Source organism: Thamnophis sirtalis, unplaced genomic scaffold (genome assembly GCF_051295495.1).
Source record: "Thamnophis sirtalis isolate CommonGarterSnake01/CBP01778 unplaced genomic scaffold, rThaSir2_p1.2 scaffold_10, whole genome shotgun sequence".
NCBI classification, from domain to species: Eukaryota; Metazoa; Chordata; class Lepidosauria; order Squamata; family Natricidae; genus Thamnophis; species Thamnophis sirtalis.
In genome coordinates this window covers 12009086-12029214 of record NW_028261390.1, presented here as the reverse complement: position 1 = coordinate 12029214, position 20129 = coordinate 12009086, and the positions used below count along the sequence as shown (strand labels likewise).

General features: G+C 40.1%; 1 protein-coding gene across 5 annotated transcripts in view; it reads right to left on the bottom strand.

Moving 5' to 3' along the window:
* Positions 1–20129, bottom strand: part of AFF1 (ALF transcription elongation factor 1) — a 172839-nt gene that overhangs the window by 28000 nt on the left and 124710 nt on the right. For all 5 annotated transcript variants that reach the window (XM_087724075.1, XM_087724076.1, XM_087724074.1 and 2 more), the window contains 3 exons: positions 10465–10519; positions 9367–9404; positions 4225–4384 (listed from right to left, as the gene is read on the bottom strand). In XM_087724075.1, the coding sequence (XP_087580201.1) occupies positions 4225–4384; positions 9367–9404; positions 10465–10519 (253 nt within the window). The remainder of the gene's footprint in view (positions 1–4224; positions 4385–9366; positions 9405–10464; positions 10520–20129) is intronic.

Here is a 20129-nt window from a genome sequence, read left to right as displayed (position 1 = left end):
AAGAAAAAAGAAAGAAGGAATGAAGGAAAGACAAAGAAAGAAAGGAAGAAAGAAAGGAAGGAAGGAGAAAGAAAAAAGAAAGAAGGAATGAAGGAAAGACAAAGAAAAAGAGGGAAGAAGAAAGAGAAAGAAAGAAAGAGAAAAAAGAAAGAAAAAGAAGGAATGAAGGAAAGAAAGAAAGAAGGAAAGAAGAAAGAAAAAGAAAGAAGGAGTGAAGAAAAGACAAGGAAAAGAAGGAAAGAAGAAAGAAAGAAAAAAGAAAGAAGGAAAGAAAGAAAAAAAGAAAGAAGGAAAGAAAGAGAAAGAAGAAAGAGAAAGAAGGAATGAAAGAAAGACAAAGAAAGAAAAAGAAAGAAAGAAAAATAAAGAAGGAAAGAAAGAGAAAGAAGGAATGAAGGAAAGACAAAGAAAGAAAGAAGGAAGGAAAGAAGAAAGAAGGAAAGAGAAGGAAAGAAAGAGAAGGAAAGAAAGAAAGAAAGAAAGAAAGAAAGAAAGAAAGAAAGAAAGAAAGAAAGAAAGAAAGAAAGAAAGAAAGAAGGACTTGGGGAGGGGTGTTGGGCAAGAGTATACTGACTGTTCTAATGTCTCAAAGGTGCTTTTTCCAAAAGGCAATTAGACTTGAAAGATTTAAAAATGAAAATAAAAGCTCACTAAGTGCAGGTGGTCCTCGATTTACAAGCACAACAGACCCCCGAATTTTTATTGCCAAGTGAAACATTTGTTAAGTGAATTTTGCCCCATTTGACAACCTTTCATGCGACCATTGTTAAGAGAATCCCTGCAATTGTCAAGTTAATAATTCAGTTGTTAAGTGAATCGGACTTCCCCATTGACTTTGCTTGTAAGAAGGTCACCAAAGGTGACCCCATGACCCGGGGACACTGCAGCCGTCATAAATATGAGTCAGTTGCCAAGCGTCTGAATTTTGATCACGTGACTATGCAGATACAGCAACGGCTGTAGATGTAAAAAACAGTCAAAAGTCACTTTTTTCAGTGTCGTCGTATGTTTAAACTGTCACTAAATGAACTGTTGTAAGAAGGAGATTACATTTACATTCAAGTAAATGTCTGATTCCTTGGGATTGCAGATTTTGAAGGGAGGCATATTTTTGGCATCTCCCATTAACCAGAATACCTAAATCCATTGTCATGGTTCCAAGTAACACCCCCAACAGAAGTCATTATCCAGAAGGGATCATCCATAAGATCGATGAAGATCCCTTGAAAACAGGAGGAAAGAATCTTGTCTCATCCACTGGTCAAATAGAACTCAGAATTCAATTTTTTTCCCTCCCATTCTCTCATCTCCATTTCTTTTCCTTTTGCATGGTATAAAGATTTTAGACACTTATTTAGTTAAGTAAATAACTTTAATTTATATAGCTCTCCATCTCTAGCACATGATGTTGGACAGTTTACAATTAAAAACAGAACCTATTAAAATAAAATGCAATTTAAAAAAAGAGACAAAGTGTATAAAAATCCAAATAAAAAAATTGTACATTAGTGCAGGGGTCACCAATCTTTTGGACCTCAGGGATCACTAAATTCATAATTTTAAATCTAGTAAATTCTAATATGAATCAGTGAGGGGATGGAGTCCTTCGGGCACTTAGCTTGGCCGCCTGTTAGCGGAGAGAAGCGCCCAGGGTCAACCCTAGGTTTGCTATCCATTGCAGCTAGGAATCTCAAATACGGCCAAGAATGAATGTTTCGTCTTGTAGCCAGTCCAGGCGCTAAATTGTCCCCCCTGCAAACTCTGTCTTTTGAAGTTTTGCCTGCCACTCACTGAAGCGCATGGACTCCCAGGGAGGAAGAGAGGATAGGGCTGGAGCTACTAAACAGGCAGCCAAGCTAAGTGCCTGAAGGACCCCATGACGTCAGTGCGCGGGAATTGCTTCAGTGAGTCGTATCCGGCCCAGGACTGTAGTTTGAGGATCCCTGATTTATTGCAATATAAAAAATGCAAAGATTTTTCTGCGGACCACCAAAACTTTCTCATGGACCACCAGTGGCCCACAGAACACCAGTTGGGGACCGCTGTATTCGAGTATTTGTTGCCAACAATCTAGTTTTCTACATGTACAGAATGATATCATTCATTTTCCGCCAAAGTAGGGTAATTCAGATATAGAATTGCTGCCTTGGCAAAAATTATGTTACGTGTCCATAGAAAAAAAGTGTTCTCTACCAAAAATGTTTTTGCATCGATCCAAAATTCCTTCAACATGTCGCTATTCTACCACGGCAATAGATGATGAAGTCAACTTTTCTTTTTTGTTTCCGAAGTCGTTTCAACCTAGGCCTGCTTTTAATTATGAAACTGGTGCTTTTTTCCTATTTTGATTTCACAAGTAGGTCACTGGAAGTCTCCAAAAATGAAGAAACCAAGCCAAGTAAAATTATATGGCGCCCACCCAAGTCCAAGGGGGAAAGAATAATAATAACAGGAGGAGAAAGAACTTTGCTTACAGGACTCAATGTTCCATACAAATTCTTAACTAACTTTTAAAACTTTTCTCAAAGGGTTATTTTTGAACTTTGTACCGTCTGCTAAATGCATACATAAGCAACCAAAACAGGGAGGACGAAAAGGCCCGAGTTCAAATTTAGAAACAGAGTTGGGGTGCTGAGTAACCCACATAACCAGCAGGGATCCAAGTTCAAGTACTCTTTTGTGGATACCCAAAACCTGGAGAACATGACCGTTATATTCAGAGAATGACTTAGAATGCTTCCATGTGACAGATGGCCTTCAAAGAGGATATGATTAATTGGCCAAAAGTTCAGACACACTGCAATTTTATCCTTATACAAGTTTTCTTTAAAAATGGCTCCTGGTGGTTGAAGAACATCTACTGTGAATTTTTAATTTAATCGGTCAGTGGAGAAAAAAATGTATTTTCCCACTTCCCTTATTTCATTCAACAAATGAAAAGGCGCCAGAATAACTGATTAATATCCTGACTCTATATTTAACTCTTTTTGAGAAACTAGCAGATCCCCATTAACTACCATATTTTGGGGGGTATAAGACGCACCTTTTCCCCTCAAAAAAAGAGGATGAAAATCTGGGTGCATCTTATACACTGAATACAGCATTTTTTTGCCTCTGGAAACCCCACCCCTTCACCGAAATGGCCGTGCATAGCCTTTAGGAGGCTTCCAGAGTGCTCCTGGGGGCTGGGGAGGGCAAAACGAGCAAAAAACACAGCCTTGGGGGGGGGGCATTTTTGGGAGGTCTGCAAAGTGAGTGCAAAAACTTTTTAAAAAAATTTGCCTCTTCAAAATGTTTGTGTGTCTTATACTCCGGTGTGTCTTATACTACGAAAAATACAGCAACTACATTTTCACAAAATGACTGGACTTGTGTTCTGTTGGATTGCAAACTCTCTAATTCCTGATCAGCATGGCTAACAGCCAGGAGTTGTATTGCAGCATATTTTGGGGTGGAGGGGATCAGAAAAAGGGGAAAAAAACATTAACTCTTTCTGTGTAAATTCTAGCTGGTGGTTCCATGTGGAAAACCCTGGTGGTTCCATGTGGAAACCACAGTATTATAGGCTGGCTTTGCTTGCTTAACAGAGGTAATGTAGAAAATAGGGAGATGGTGCAAAATTATCCAAAACATGGTAAGAATAGTTTTCTTATGCATGTTCTTGTACAAAGAGGGAGAGAAACATTAAAAAGGAAATCACTGTTAGACCAGTGTTTCTCAACCATGGCAGCTTTAAGACGTGTGGACTTCAACTCCCAGAATTCCCCAGACAGCATCTTGAACATAGTAAGGTGGAGAAAACACTGATCTAGACCCAGTTTTTCAACAGTGACAATTTAAGAGATGTGGACTTCAACTCCCAGAATTCCCCAGACAGCATCTTGAACATAGTAAGGTGGAGAAAACACTGATCAAGACCCAGTTTTTCAACAGTGACAATTTAAGAGATGTGGACTTCAATTCCCAGAATTCCGCAGCCAGCATGGCTGGCTGGAGAATTCTGGGAGTTGAAGTCCACATGTCTTGAAGATAGTAAGGTTGAGAAAACACTGGTCTATGTTACAACTATTAACATGTGCGGACTCCAACTCCCAGAATTCCTCAGCCAACATGGCTGGCTGGGGAATTCTGGGAGCTGAAATCCATACATCTTAAAAGTTGCTACGGTTGTTAAATACCGATCCAGACCACGCAAAGGACACATTTAGAAAATGGACGCTGTACCTCAGGTGTCGAGACTCTTGTTGGCGGATCTGTTCCCTCGCTGTCACTAGAGCTGCTTTCGGATTCAGAATCGGAGGAACTGTCCGAGTCACTTGTGCTTTCGGATTCTGCACTGCTGGAAGGAGCCACGGCCACACTCTCAGGCTGCGATTGTGGGGCACTGCAAACGAAAAACAGGAGATAAAATTAGAAATGGGGGTGGATCATCTTTCTGAATTCTCTTCTGCTTGACCCTGTGAAGCGAAACAGTTCAATCAGCACAACTTGCAAACATGACACCACTGTTCGCCAATCAATGTCAAGACCCCAAGAATGACGGAAGATCTTTAGTGAGATTTTAGAGGCTGAGAAGGATGCTGCTAAAAATAAAATACACGCAACAACGAAGAGGGAGATTTCCATAGTTAGGCTGTGTTTGAGTGATGTAACTGCTGGCAACGTAAGGAACCTTGAATGCTTTTAAATCTAACTGCCGAAACATGCTGCAGGCACTTGAGGCCAAAACCTCTGTTGCTAAGTGAGACAGTTATTAAGTGAACTTTCCCCCATTTAACAAACTTTCTTGCCACGGTTGTTAAGTGAATTACTGCAGTGGTTAAGTTAGTAACACAGTTGTTAGATGAATCTGGTTTCCCCATTGTCAGAAGGTCAGAAAAGGGGATTCTTATGACCCCAGGACACTGCAACTATCATAAATATGAGTCAGTTGCAAAGCTTCTGAATCTTGATCATGTGACTATAGGGATGCTGCAATGGTCACACGGGTGAAAAATGGTCATAAGTCATTTTTTCAGTTACTTTGAACGTTATTAAATGAATTATTGTAAGATGACGACTACCTGTATTTTCCTTCCCATGTTGAACTTTTTATTAGTTTATAATGTAGCATACACAGAAAATATAAAAGTAAATAATAGGAAAAATAGGGAAGGAAAAAGGGAAGAGAAAAGTGAGGGAAAGAAAAGGGGGAAAAGAAAGAAAAGGAACTGACTTCAGACTCCCTTTGGTGCAGTAGAATAAGATATTAACATCAAACCTCACTTTACTTTTACATAATAGTTTAAACTAGCCATTTCTATAACAACAAATCTGTCTGATCGGTAAAGCCCAAAATCAAAGTTTCATTTTTTTGTCCACCTCAAGCACAAAGTCCAGAAGTGGTTTCCAAGTAGAAATAAAAGTGTTTGTATTTTTTTCTTTGATCAGGACAGTCAATTTAGCCATCTCTGCTAACCCCACCAGCCATTTCTTCCACTGTGGGACTTGAGGTGACCTTCCATTTCTGTGCGCAGGGGAGTCCTGCTGCTGTCAGGACTTCCTGTATTTTCCCGAAGAAAAATGTTACATATATCTGTCTGCAGCCTTCCATTTTCATCTTCTTCCGTTCTGTATTATTCCAAATAAAAATTCTTCAGTCTGTGTACATATGAGAAATCAATTTGATTGGCTTAAAAACCCAATCTTAAGACATATTTGTTCAAAATGAGACCCACATCTTGCAGGAAATTTATTGTCCAGAAAGTTTGCGTGGTTTGCATTCTTTTGAGGGCAATCGAGCCTCTGCGTCTATCCAAAGAAATTCTTGCAGTGCCAGGCATAGAAACATACATCATCCGACAAAGAATGCACTCTACCGCTGACCTTCTCCCTGCCGTATTTGAGTAATAGCTAATGGAGTTGCAGTCACTGGGCAGATCAATAGCGGATCATTCATTACAGCACATATTTAACAGAGCATGTGTGTTTGTGAGCACACATTACTTGCTCCATTCTTAATATACTGTCAGTGCTTGGTGGGAGTAAAAGCACAACATTTAATTTCTAACTCTTTCTTTACCCAGTCAATATACATTTAAAATAATGGGACTGAGCACTTTAACAATAAGTACTTTAATGCTAAATAATTGCAGAGGGGGGCGCAATGGCTCAGTGGTTAAAGATGCTGATCTTGTCAGATGGAGACTTTGCCCCAGCTTCTGCCCGCCTCGCAGTTTGAAAGCACGCAAATGGAAGTAGATGAGCAGAATAACAGCGTTGGAAGGGGCCTTGGAGGTCTTCTAATCCAACCCACTGCTCTGGCACGAAACCCTGTACCATTTCAGACAAATGGTTTGCCCACTCTCTTCTTTAAAACTTCCAGTGTTGGAGCATCTACAACAGGGGTGTCAAACTCAATTTCACAAGATCAGGGCTGTGGTTGACCTCTGGGGGGACAGGGCAGATGTGGCCAACTGGGTGGGCGCAGCCCTCTTGATGTCACTCACTTGGCCACTCCCCAAACTGTTGGCATGTCTCCTCTTCACCCTGGGTAGACCGGGTCGGAGCCATGCTGGCTCGTTGTTTCCTCTTCGCATTGGGTAGACCGGACTGAAGCGATGCGGGCGGGCCCCTTACATTTTCCAGGACGGCCCCACAGGCTGGATCAGAACCACATCACGGGCCAGATGCGGCCCGGGGGCCTTGTGTTCGACACCCAATCTACAACTTCAGTTCCACTGATTAATTGTTCTCAGTGTCAGGACATTTCTCCTTGGTTCTAGGTTGATTCTTTCTTTGACTAGTTTCCATCAGAGATGAGTTCCTTGGTTCAGCCGAGTAGATAGTAATTTGGCCACGCACCTGGACTGGTTCTATCGGCGGCAACATCTTGTTTTTTTGCTTCTGTGCATGCACAGAAGCAATTTTTTTACTACTCTGCATGCACGCATAGCGTGTCCCTGAGCAAACCGGCAGTAAAAGAAGCCGGAACCCACCCCTGGTTTCCACCCATTGCTTCTTGTCCTGCCTTCTGGTGCTTTGGAGAATAGCTTGACTCCCTCTTCTTTGGGGCAGCCCCTGAGATATTGGAACAGTACTATCGTGTCACCCCTGGTCCTTCTTTTCATTAAATTAGACCTACCCAATTCCAGCAAGCATTGTTTATATGTTTTCGCCTCCATCTATTAGATTAATAGGTACCACTTCGGTGGGAAGCTAACAGCATTCCATGTGCCTTTGGCATATAGCCATGCTGGCCACACGACCATAGAAATTGTGTTTGGACAACAATGGCTCCCTTGGCCAAGAAACAGAGATGAGCATCGCGCCCCAAAGTCAGATACGATTGACAGGGAAACCTTTACATTTTTTTAATTACTATTTCTAGAAACAAGTTCAATTTGTGGAGGTAAACTATTGTTTTGGGCTGATTCACACCTGTGGTATTTGTATTACAGGTACAACAGCATTACAAATTGTGACATTACACATTACAGAAGTGTGAGGATTGAACTCATGACCAATCCTCACACTTCTGACTATCCCAGTATCCCCTCTGGCCAGATGATTAAAATTCAGGCGTTTTTGCAACTGGTATGTATTTATGATGGTTGAAACCTTCCAGGGTCACATGACTGGCCTTTGCAAACCTCCTCTGCTAGTTCCGACAAGCAAAATCAATGGAGGAAGCAAGGCTTGCTTCACGACGATGTGGTTCACTTAGCAACGGCAGTGATTTGCTTAACAAGCTTGGCAGAAAAAAAGGCAGTAACAATGGTAAAACTCATTTAACAGCCTTCCCTAGCAACGGGATTTCTAGTCCCAAGTGGAGTTGTAAGTTGAGGACTACCTGTGGTACTGGACCAAAACTTTACTATCACATTGCACATGATAAGAAACCTCAGCATGAACTAATTATTTTCTCTCTCTCTCTCTCTCTCTCTCTCTCTCTCTCTCTCTCTCTCTCTCTCTCTCTCTCTCTCTCTCTGTGTGTGTGTGTGTGTGTGTGTGTCTGTCTCTCTCTCTCTCTCTGTCTCTCTCTGTCTCTCTCTCTCTCTCTAAAACACAGCCTATGATAATTTTTCCAACAATAGCAAGCATTTGACTGGCACAAGTGAAGCAATGCCTTTAGTTGAAAATGCTCCTATCTTAAGGTTTGCATGCTGAAAAATGCCTTGCATTCAACTCAAACCGCTTGAACTCCAATATAATTAATGGCTTGTTACTGAACTTCCCACACACCAAACTGCTTGAAGTTATTCTTCCTCCTCGCTCCATATTTAAACCGTAATCTCCTTTTATTCTGAGATTTGGTTGCTTGTGTTTCTTTTGGGAGGGCGGGGGGGGGGGGTATAAGCATGCATATACTTTTCTAATGTATTTGTTTAAAGAACAGGGTTTTTTTAAAAAAATTGCCCAAACTAGTGGATTTTGCATCGCTTAAAGGCAAATTTTCTGCTAATTCCAGATCCACAGTTGAAGAATGCAACAGCTTCAGGAACAAGGTAATTACTAGTGTCAAGTTCAAGCATCATGGAGTGAAATATTAGCAGTTGCTTAAACAGCTTATTGGGAAATATGCCCAAAAATAATATGCATTTGGAATCAATACTTTTATCCTGAAGGACGCTGCTCAAAACTTACAGTGTTTATGTTTCCAGTAAACAGAAACAATTTTTTACAGATACCGGTAAATACCCTCCAGCTCAGATTCAGAGTTTAGTCGTGAAGCTTTTACTGTGCATGCATAGCCTTTATAGAGTGCTCCTGGGGGTTGGGGGGGGGGGCAAAAACAAGCTAAAAACAGCCCATTTTTTGCTCATTTTTGTCCTTCCCAGCCATTTTTGTGAAGGGGGCAGGGTTTCGGGAGGCCAAAAATGTTGTATCCAGTGTATAAGACGCACCCAGATTTTCACCCTCTTTTTTGTGGGAAAAAGCTGCATCTTATACTCCGAAAAATATAGTACTTAGCCAATATTTGAGACTGCTCTGAAAATTATGAGTACATTTCTGAATACGCATTGTTTCAAACTACCTAATTTTCCTCCATGAATCTGATATTAGCATACATAACAGGTACTTCATATCATATTTACTATTCCCTCTGCAAACTGAATGTTCAATGAGTTATTAAGGAAATAATCATTATGCTCCTTCTTATTATCACAGTCTTGAGGTCAAGGAACACTCAGTATTTTTCCAAGTTTTAATAACTTCTGTTGGTTTCAAATCAGCCTTACAAGTATTTCATCTCTTTTAACTTTTCCTACCTTCTGGAAACTTTTACAGAAATTTCTAGTTACACATAGTGAATGTTTACCTCACCCCCACCCACCCTCGTCCCGGCCTCACAATTCCCTCTTATTCTACATAAAGGAATTGTACCTTGGAGGTGTTGATGAGGAAGACGGTTTATCAGAAACCTGATAAAAGGGAAATACAAAGACCAGTCCATACAGAAAATGAACTACAAAAAAATGTAAATGCAGTCTATGAATTATAAAGATTAATCTACCCCAACCATGTGCCCTCCAGATGCACTATATTAGAACTCTCAAAATTCTTTGCTAGCCCAGCACAAAGGCCAGGAATTCTGTGAGTTGCACACAAGGTTAGGGAAAGACTGATTCATAGGTGTGTGTGTCTGTGTGTAGACAGACAGACAGATGATAGATAGATAGATAGATAGATAGATAGATAGATAGATAGATAGATAGATAAATATGGGAGAGAGAGGCAGGCAGAAAGACAGAAAGAGATAGAGAGAGAGGTAGGTAGAGATAGATAGATAGATAGATGGATGGATGGATGGATGGATGGATGGATAGATAGATATAGGTAGAGACAGATAGATAGATGGATGGATGGATGGATGGATGGATGGAGGTAGGTAGGTAGGTAGGTAGGTAGATTAGATAGATAGATAGATAGATAGATAGATAGATAGATAGATAGATAGATAGATAGATAGATAGATAGATATGGGAGAGAGAGGCAGACAGAAAGAGAGAAAGAGAGAAAGAGATAGATAGGTAGAGATAGATAGATAGATAGATAGATAGATAGATAGATAGAATGACAGATATAGATAGATAGATAGATAGATAGATAGATAGATAGATAGATAGATAGATAGATAGATATGGGAGAGAGAGGCAGACAGAAAGAGAGAAAGAGATAGATAGATAGGTAGAGAGAGAGAGAGAGAGAGATAGATAGATAGATAGATAGAATGACAGATATAGATAGATAGATAGATAGATAGATAGATAGATAGATAGATAGATAGATAGATATGGGAGAGAGAGGCAGACAGAAAGAGAGAAAGAGAGAAGAGATAGATAGATAGATAGATAGATAGGTAGGTAGAGATAGATAGATAGATAGATAGATAGATAGATAGATAGATAGATGGATAAGATAAGATAAGATAAGATAAGATAAGATAAGATAAGATAAGATAAGATAAGATAAGATACTAACTTGGTCATCGTCACAGTCTTCACTGTCGCTGATCTCTAGATCTTTATGCAATGTTCTGAAAAGCAAAGAAATCACCAGTGTCGATCAATACTCACTTATGAACTACCTTAAATTCATTTTGGAAAATGCAAGCTTAATTCTCATGCAACGATCTTGGGTTTTGTAGGCCATGTTCACAGTCGAGATTGAAAAGTTTTACCTTTGTAAACTTCCCTGTTTAGTAAAGAAAGTGTCCTAGGCAAATTACGGTGGACACAGTAGTTTTTCAGAAAATGTTCTTTATGGAACACAAATTTCAGATTTGCGCTGCAAAAAAAAAAAAAAAAAAAAACCCAACCCAACCACATCCTCTTGAAAGCGAAGGAGACTCATGCTCCGCTCAGTGTTGCCTAATGCAGAAAACAGCCATGCCATGAAAGAAAATCTACAATATATGCTCCTATAAATATGATTCTGCGATATATTCCTAGGCATTGAAACAATTCCGATAGGCAAAACAAAATCCTCAAAGTCGGTCACAACAATAAACTACTTAAAGCTTGCCATAAAAAGAAACGTGGTATTAACGTCTAGTTTACATTTACTGAGATTTGGAGAACGGCTATGGGTAAATTGAGCCGAGAACAATTTAACGATATGTAACATAACAAATTAATACATTAAAATGAGAAAATAATTTGTTCTAATTAATTAAGAGAATTAATTCAATAGTTCCTCTGTGATGAATAATTAAATATGTGACACTTAAAACTCTTAACTCTTTCAAAGCTACCTGTAAAAATCGTGAGAATCTACATGTGACATATGCAGGGAAACTTCCAAAAACGCAGAGCTGAATTGAGTTAAAATAAAAATCATTAAAATAGCACCCTAAGATGTTTTGGTTTCAATTCTGAAAATATAAGAATGTTCTTTGCTCCTTCCAATAACTTCAACATTGTGCTCAACGTGTTAATGTTTCTTTTTTTTTTCCCATTTATCCACAGAAACTGAAGAATACAGTATATTGAGCTGTTCTCAAAATGCGGAAATATGATCCCTTTGGGGGTGGATCCCTGGCAGGGGGCTTGCTATCAAACAAATAATGCTTTTAAGAGCCAAGAGAACAAAGTGATGGATAACAAATCCAAGTGAAAACACAAGAGATTAGTTTCTAGATAAGATCTATTTATTTAAGCCTGCCAGCTGGCAGTCCTTTTTAAGTATACCTCTTCCCCCAACCCTGTGGGCGACACACACACACACACAGACACACACAAAAGACTGAGTATGACTGATTAAAAGTGTTTTGTGCCATGTGTTTGGAAATTATTAGAGTGCCTAGAATGTACTCATGTTTTGGCAGAAGAGCAAGTCACAAGTACCCCAGCATTTCCTGGAAGGCCTTTATACAGCATTTGTAGACCTTAAATCAATAATTGATTCAATTCCCATACACAGGTCGTGGTGATTAAAACATTCCTCCATGTAACAGCGACTCTTACATCTCAAGATACTATCAGGATGTCCGAGGACAATTGTCTGTTCAAATAGGGTCTACCACATGTTGGCTTCTGATGACCTTATACCTTATATCAAAGCAAAGGTTATGATATTCTCAAGAAACAAACACGTACGGATGGGATGTAGGCAATGTTAACAGACACACACACACACACACTCACAAATCTGTATCCAGGTTAAGTCCCAAGTTTCCTGTCTACTGGACAGCAATTACATACGGGTGGCACTTAAAGTTGTTAAGGCCAAGAAAACCAGTCAAACGATATAAAATTTTCAGATGGGTAGCCATAAAGATTCCCAAAACTGAAAAATATTCATTAAAATGTTTATATTCCAGACCCTCTGATGTATTCCCATTGTGTGTTTACGCTTGGAATGAGTGATGGCCCTCTGCAGTAGAGTGGGGTTGCTTAAAATATTGACTTGAGTAGAGATTTTTATCTTGATCTTTGACCTCCAGTATCCTGAATGATTATATTTTCTTGGAAGAAAAAAACTTGAAAATCGCATTTAATATTTTAGATTTTCCAGTCAGTTTCTGAGAAGGTTAAGATTATATTCAGGTCGTGGTTGTTAAGATATAAGCCACCAAAAATAATTTGATGGGAGGAGGCCAAGCCAAGAATCTTTACATTATTATTTAATCTTGCTTATGCTTCACATCTCCTGATGAATGTCTTACCATCAACGTCTCTGGAAAAGAAATATAGCAAGGTTAGAATTGACTGATCTACATGCAGACAGACAAACAGATGTAACCATGCACCAATTCCTGCACTGCTGCTAAAATGCAGGCACTCATTCAGACCTATTAATACCCCTTCTAACCAAATTAATAGTAAAACAGAGTCATTATACAATCGTTTATCAGATCAGTCATTACAATAAGACTGTGTGTATGATTGACTGTTAAATATGTTTTAGCAGAATAGCTGATTTATAATCTTGATACTTTATAGATGATGCTAGGCTATTAAGTGAGAATATTTTTTGTGCTGAATATTGATTGCACCCAAACTACTTTTTGACCATAAATAAAGACTATCTAACAGTTACACACATCTAGGTTTTCACCAACATCAATCAAGGAAATAGTAATAGCACTGCAGACTTATATACCGTTTCACCGTGCTTTACAGCCCTCTCTAACCGTTTTGCAGAGTCAGCATATTGCTCTCAACAATCCGGGTCCTCATTTTACCGACCTTGGAAGGATGGAAGGCTGAGTCAACCTTGAGCCAGTGAGAATCGAACTGCAGAATTAGCCTGCAATACTGCATTTTAACCACTGCGCCACCACGGCTCTTTCAACTATACTGTATGAAAGAAAAATGTTTGAAAGTTATTTTAATCATTTCTGTCACTATTTCTCCTTCAGAAGATATGCAAAGCAGCTGAAATTTACACATATTTTGCATGCAAAAATCTTAGCTTCCATCCCTGCCAACTCTAGGCAGAAAGGATTCAGGATCAAAACTAGAGAGATTTGTGAATAAGTTGTCATATGATTCGGGGCTAAATGTCCCCAAATTACTGTAAAGTAGCCTGCATGTTACTAAAAATCTGTTATTAAAAGGGGGGGGGATCCCACTGGAGAGAGTTTTAAATGAGAAGTCAAAACTATCAACATATATCTCGCTATCGAGGGAGAATAGGAAGAAGACGAACACCTGCCTCCATTAGATCTATCATCATCATCATCACCACCACCACCACTAGTCATAATACTATATACCATATTTTTCGGAGTATAAGACGCATCGAAGTATAAAACGCACCAAGATTTTGAAGAGGCAAATTAAAAATTTTTACATTCTGCAGACCTCCCCAAAAAAATTTCTTGTCAAAAAAAGGGCATGCGTAGCCTTTAGGAGGCTTGTGGAGTGCTACTGGGAGCCGGGCCCCCCCAAAAAGGAGCAAAAAATGGCCCATTTTTCACAAAAACAAGCCCATTTTTTTCTTTTTTTTAAAAAAGGGCATGAATCACCTTTAGGAAGCTTATAGAGTGCTCTTGGCGGCTGGGGGGGGCAAAAAATGGCCAGTTTTTTGCTCATTTTTGCCCTCCCCAGCCCCCAGGAACACTCTGGAAGCCTCCTAAAGGCTACGCACAGTATTTTTGCAAAGGGGGTGGGGTTTCAGGAGGCCAAAAATGCTGTATCCAGTGCATAAGACGCATACAGATTTTCAGCCTCTTTTTTGAGAGAAAAAGGTGCATCTTATACTCCGAAAAATACAGTAATTATATTGTACCTTCTGTATATTGCAGTCTTCATGATGGGCCTCCAGATTATCCATAATCATATGACACAAAATCATTCCGTGACACTGGCAAGTTACCGAATACAATTACTAGCGGGGAAATCAACCCCTTGTTTAGCCTTGATTAGTGTAAACACACATTCTAATGAAGTTTGGTCCTTCGGCATTTGTATTGTACAACAAATCCTATTATGTAAAGGAGGAGATATATCAAGGGATTATGTCGGGATCAGTAAAACCCCAGAAGGCAAATCCTTCAGCTACCTATTGAAGTTAATAATAAGATCCCCTGCATGAATGTTCCTTTTCTTCCTGGTTCTATGGTATCGATTTCTACAAACACTATAAAACAAACAAGACACGGTTATCCAAGGAGAGGAAGTCTAAACACTATGCAGAAGAATTGTGGAAAAGCACACAAGAGAAAGGTTCACGTCCCACATTCCGAACTGGTACAAGATTTTTGAAAATTATTCTTTTGTTCAATGGGCATCTCGTGGGCGGTGACTGTGCATTTACCATAGTCACAAGTAAAGGAAGTACCCCAAAAAAGGGGACAAAAATGATTTCATTCCATCCATTTACATCCCATCGTTTACAGTTTTCCTTTCAGGTACTGATTAGATTTAGATTTATTTTGTTACATTCCACTCTCTCATTCCATGCTTCCTCAGTTCTCATGGGTCTTCTGAACTGATCTACAAACCATGCAGAATAGATGATGGAGCTAACTATTGGAGTTCAGGGATCTCTGGTTTCATGTTGCCACATCATTCATCTAAGCACGTCCTGGGAAGACTGCTTTAATAAAACTTTTCATGAGACATTAGTAGGGACATTCAAAAGGATAAACTACAACCTGCTAAGAGTTTAGAACTGTTTAGGCTTTCATTCTGCACAGTGGACTAGTAGAAATAAGAACAACTCCACAATTGGTCATCTTAACAAATGCACATGCCATTTGTTTGGTACATTTAGTTTGATATAATGGTTAAGACGCCGTTCAGCCCATGTCACAAGGTTGCTGCTAGGGGGAAAGAGGGAGCACAATGTTTCTTTATGTTATACAAAATAAAATGATAGATAAGGGGTCAGCAACCTGCGGCTCTGGAGTCACATGTGGCTCTTTCATCCCTCTGCTGCGGCTCCATGTCGCCAGTCAGCACCACAATTTTGAGAGGAGCTTCTGGGGTTTTTTTGGCGCCAGGAGGGGACTCTATGGCAAGGGGCGGGTTTTCCGGACAGGTAGAGGAAAAGGGACGCTGCACTAGGAGGAGACTCTATGGTGGGGAAACCGGACTTCCAGTTAACTCCAGAATTGAACTGGGGGTGGGGGGCTTCCAGTTAGGATCTTTGTGGCTCTTTTGAGTGTTTAAGATTGCCAAACCCTGGGATGGATGGATGGATGGACAGACAGACCTGGCAGTGCATCCTTATGGTTGCACATTATTGCTAATTGGTCTCATCTCTGTTGGTAGGAAACCACATCATTCTGGGAGTTGAAATCCACCCATTTTAAAGAGTTACTGAGATTGGGAACTTTTTATGTGTGTTTGTGCGCGCATAAATAAACCAAAACATAATTTCCCCTCTTTAAAATAAGGTGCCATTGTAAAGACTACTTTTATTGTCCAAAGATGGCCGCTATTTATTTTCCCATTATCTTAGCATGGGTGTCTTCAAAAAGACAGACACAAACTGTCTCTATTGGCACATTATTAATAGCTTCCAGATAAGCTATGAATAATGCAGCAACAACCTTGCAATCAATGGATTTTTGCCAGGAAAGGACGGGACGCGCCATTCATGAGTCAGCAGTCTAAAAAAATGGGAAAACGTGAAGAACGTTCTGTAGGGGAAAAATTCTAGAAAATTTTAAGAGGAGAAGCAAAACTTAATGAAGTTACATTTTCTCAAAAGCCCATCCCCTCCCTTTCTGCATTCTAAACAAACCCTTTCAGACACAGTACATTCTACATTTAAAATCTGAGATTCAAGTTCAGTGAAATTTCAAAACGTATTAAGAGTACCGAGAATATTTCTCAAATATTTTAAAGCCTGTCTTCTTAAATTGTGACTTACAATGCAGATATAATTTTTAGCACTGCTAAGCTGAGAAGACAGTATCAAGACCACTACCAGATTTTTTTAAGGTATTGAATTTTTAGGCTTGCTGGAACTGGAGGAAACAAAAGAACCCATGCAAGGTTTTTTTTTTTAAAAAAAATATATTATCTACTCTCCATCAGGAACTGTCTGATCTCTCTTTTAGTCACTGCCAACTAGAAACAATGAGCTTGCCCCTGCTCTTGTAAACAAGCAAAGAAGCTTCCATTCCAGCAAAGCCAGGTGTTAAATTTGAGAGCCAAAGTCAAGAATGAAAAAGCCCTTTGGGAAATCCATGTTTGCTCTGTAAAGCTGCATGCTTAATTTGGACGCACAGATGCAGAGGGATTTCAGCCTCTAATTAGCCAGCACAAATGCTGCTTGTTTTTAGTTGGCTATGCTATGCAACTGAAGTGACTCAAGGTAGCTGGGATTTCAGGTGGTCACAAGGGAAGGGAAGCATGAAGGGAAAGATAAAGAGAAAGAGAAAGGGAGGGAAGGATAAAGAGAAGGGAAGGGAAAGATAAAGGGAAAGAAGGGAAGGATAAAGAAAAGGGAAAGAAAGGGAAAAGAAGGGAAGGATAAAGGGAAAGGAAGGGAAAGATAAGGAGAAAAGAAGGCAAAGATAAAGGGAAAAGAAGGGAAGGATAAAGGGGAAGGAAAGGAAAGATAAGGAGAAAGGAAGGGAAAGATAAAGAGAATGGTTCATCACTCAGCAGAAGAAGCATGAAAGAGATTCAGTGATAGCCTTATCTCCTTATGTTGTTTAATTATTGAGACTACGGTCATAAATTATCTGTATGTAGTATCCAATACACCCTTCTCTTTCCTTTATCCTTCCCTTCCTTTCTCTTTATCCTTCCCTTCTTTCTCTTTATCTTTCCCTTCCTTTCTCTTTATCCTTCCCTGTCTTTATCTACCCCTTCTTTTCTCTTTATCCTTCCCTTCCTTTCTCATTCATTGGGGATGCAAGTTTTCCTTGGCAAGAGAAAGGAGAGCATCCGGATATTGCTTGCCCTTATATAAATAAGCATTAACCATTTTAAAACACAGCCACATCCAAGGACTACACCCCATGTCCAGACATAATCAATCGAAAAGGATGCAGACAAAACACTGGAGCTGTTCTTTCATATTAGAGCACAAAATCCTCCCGGGCAAATAAGCCCGCTATTCTAAATTTGGCATGGGGGGATATGCATGGGGCCGATGATTCACAGGAAGACAGACAAGCAATTCTGTCTCGAAAGCCTGTGGAGTAATCCCTTTTCATCCTTGGTTATAAAGAGCTTGACTTTTTTTTCCCCCTTGCTCCTCTAAGACCAATCTGTCGCTAATTATATGGATTTAAGGTGCTCCTCTGGGGGATGAGATAGGCCGGAGGGGCAAGGTAGCAACAGTCTGAATTATGTATTTTCTTGAAAGAACTCTTACTGCACGGTTCCAAAACATGAGGGTGGTTTCCTACATTTACCGTACAGGTAGTACTCGACTTACAACAGTTCATTTAGTGACTGTGCAAAGTTACAACGGCACTGAAAAAAGTACCTTTTTTCACCGTTATCACTTTTGCCTCACAGTCACATGATCAAAATTCAGATGCTTGGCAACTGGCTCGTATTTATGACTTATTTATGACCGTTGATGAGTAGCAAGGCCATGCAATTCACTTTTCTGACCTTCTGACAAGCAAAGTCCAATGGGGAAGCCAGATTCACTTAACGACCGGGTTGATAGCTTTATCAACGGTGGTGATTCACTTAACAACAGTGGCAAGAAAGGTCATAAAACGGGACAAAGCTCACTTAACAAATATCTCGCTTAGCAACAGATATTTTGAGCCCCAACGTGGCCGTAAACCGAGGACTACCTGTATTTCATTCAGGGGAAATCATCCCCCTCTCCCTCCCCCCAACATAATTAGGCACAGCATAATTTAAACAGCCGTTATCCTTGGTAAAGCATGATCAGCCAAGCTTAACCTCTGCAGTTTTCAAGTAAGCCTGCTTTAAGTACCGTAGCACTAATATAACTGCTATTCTCTTTCTTGCAAGAGAAACTAACTTAGCGAAACTATGCAAATATAAAAAATGCTTGCTAGAAAAGGAACTAAATAGCTACGTAACGTTCACATGCAGCAAGTACAGTCTTGACTTAACATTGTTAGTTTAACGACAGTTCTGACGACCTTGGGGGGGGGGGAATGATTTACGACCACCCCTGTGGTTACACGGTCACAATTCGAGCTACTTGGCCAATGGCTCACATTTATGACCGGTTGCAGTGTCCTGTGGTCACGTGACAGAGGTGGGTTCCTACCAGTTCGCACCTATTCAGTAGAACCGGTTCGTCAAATCTACCGAACCGGTTAGAAGAGGTTCCACCATGGACACGGAAAGCAGGCCACACCTACAGAAAAGGTCCCAAAATTTTTTGAACCCCACCACTGGTCCTTGGATATGATTATTCTACACTATCATGCTCATATTTATAAAATTTAGTGCCTCTGTGAAAGGTAAGGATGACTACTGCGTTTGTGGTGCAATCAGAACATTGCGTGTGTTGAAGTTGTTTTAATGCAAACCAAAGATGCCTTTTAAAAAACAAGTTTACATCATATTCTTATGCATGCTAGTGCTGTGTGTGAGGTAATTTAAGGTGGTTCTGACAAGTGTCGTCGGCATCTTCATATCTGGTCACATGGGCAGCAAGCCACTCCCACAAAAAAGGCCACACCCACAGAGTAGGTTCGAACAATTTTTGAAACCCACCACTGTCATGTGACCATGATTTGCGCCCTTCCCAGCGAGCTTCCCCAACAGAAAAGTCAGTCAGGAAAGCTGAATTTGCTTAGTGATCGTGTGTGTAGGTTAAAATAGTAAAGAAACTGATCATAAAATCGGGTCCAGGGATGACTTGCTTTGCAACCTCAACGACTCTCGATGGAATTACGACCCAATTGTGGTCATAAGTAGGGGGTGGTATTCACTTTCCTTCCCTACCGGCTTGCAAATGATAGCGCGTACGTGCGTGCATGTGCTCAGCCTTACACACATGCGCTTTTGGCTTTTAAAAGTGCCTAAATGGGATGCCACAGAGCCGGGGAGCATGGGCGAAGCCAGCCACAGTTTCCGCTACTGGTCTGAACCAGCAGACACTGGTCATAAGTCAAGGACGACCTCTATGGTATTGTACATACTCCCATTAAAAAAACACTATAAAAATGTCAGAATTCTATAAATGTTTTCATCCAAACTTCTCCCTTCCTCACCTTTAAACTAGTAAGCTTACATCTCTTCATGGCCACAACTGCAGTTCTCACACTCAAGAGGAGAAAGCTTTCAATTTCATGCTAATATAGGTTGCCCTAAAGGACAAGATAATTTTTTTAAAAAAAAAAAAAACCCTCTTGGCTTCAGAAAGTGGTCTGCTTCTTTTTTCGGTAGCCCTTTTCCAAAATAGTCTTTCTGCCCCAGGTGTAGATTTTCAGCTCCCGTGGCTGGAAAATTATAAAATATACTGAGTTTTGGTGTACATAGCACGCAGCGATCTAAATTGGAAGGGCTATCAAAATAAATGCATGACATCACGCATAAGCAATGAGATGCTTGAAGGCTCTTTCCATGCCTTGGTGATCTATTTTGTTCTTTAAATGATGGGGAGAACTTGAGTGAGTGTTTTATAGCAAGCAAATCCTCCTGTGGGAATTCCATGAAAATTTCAAAAGTGCCCTCAATATCATACAGCAAATATTTCCAAGAGAAGACAGCAGATTAATTAAACCATTTGAACTTTTT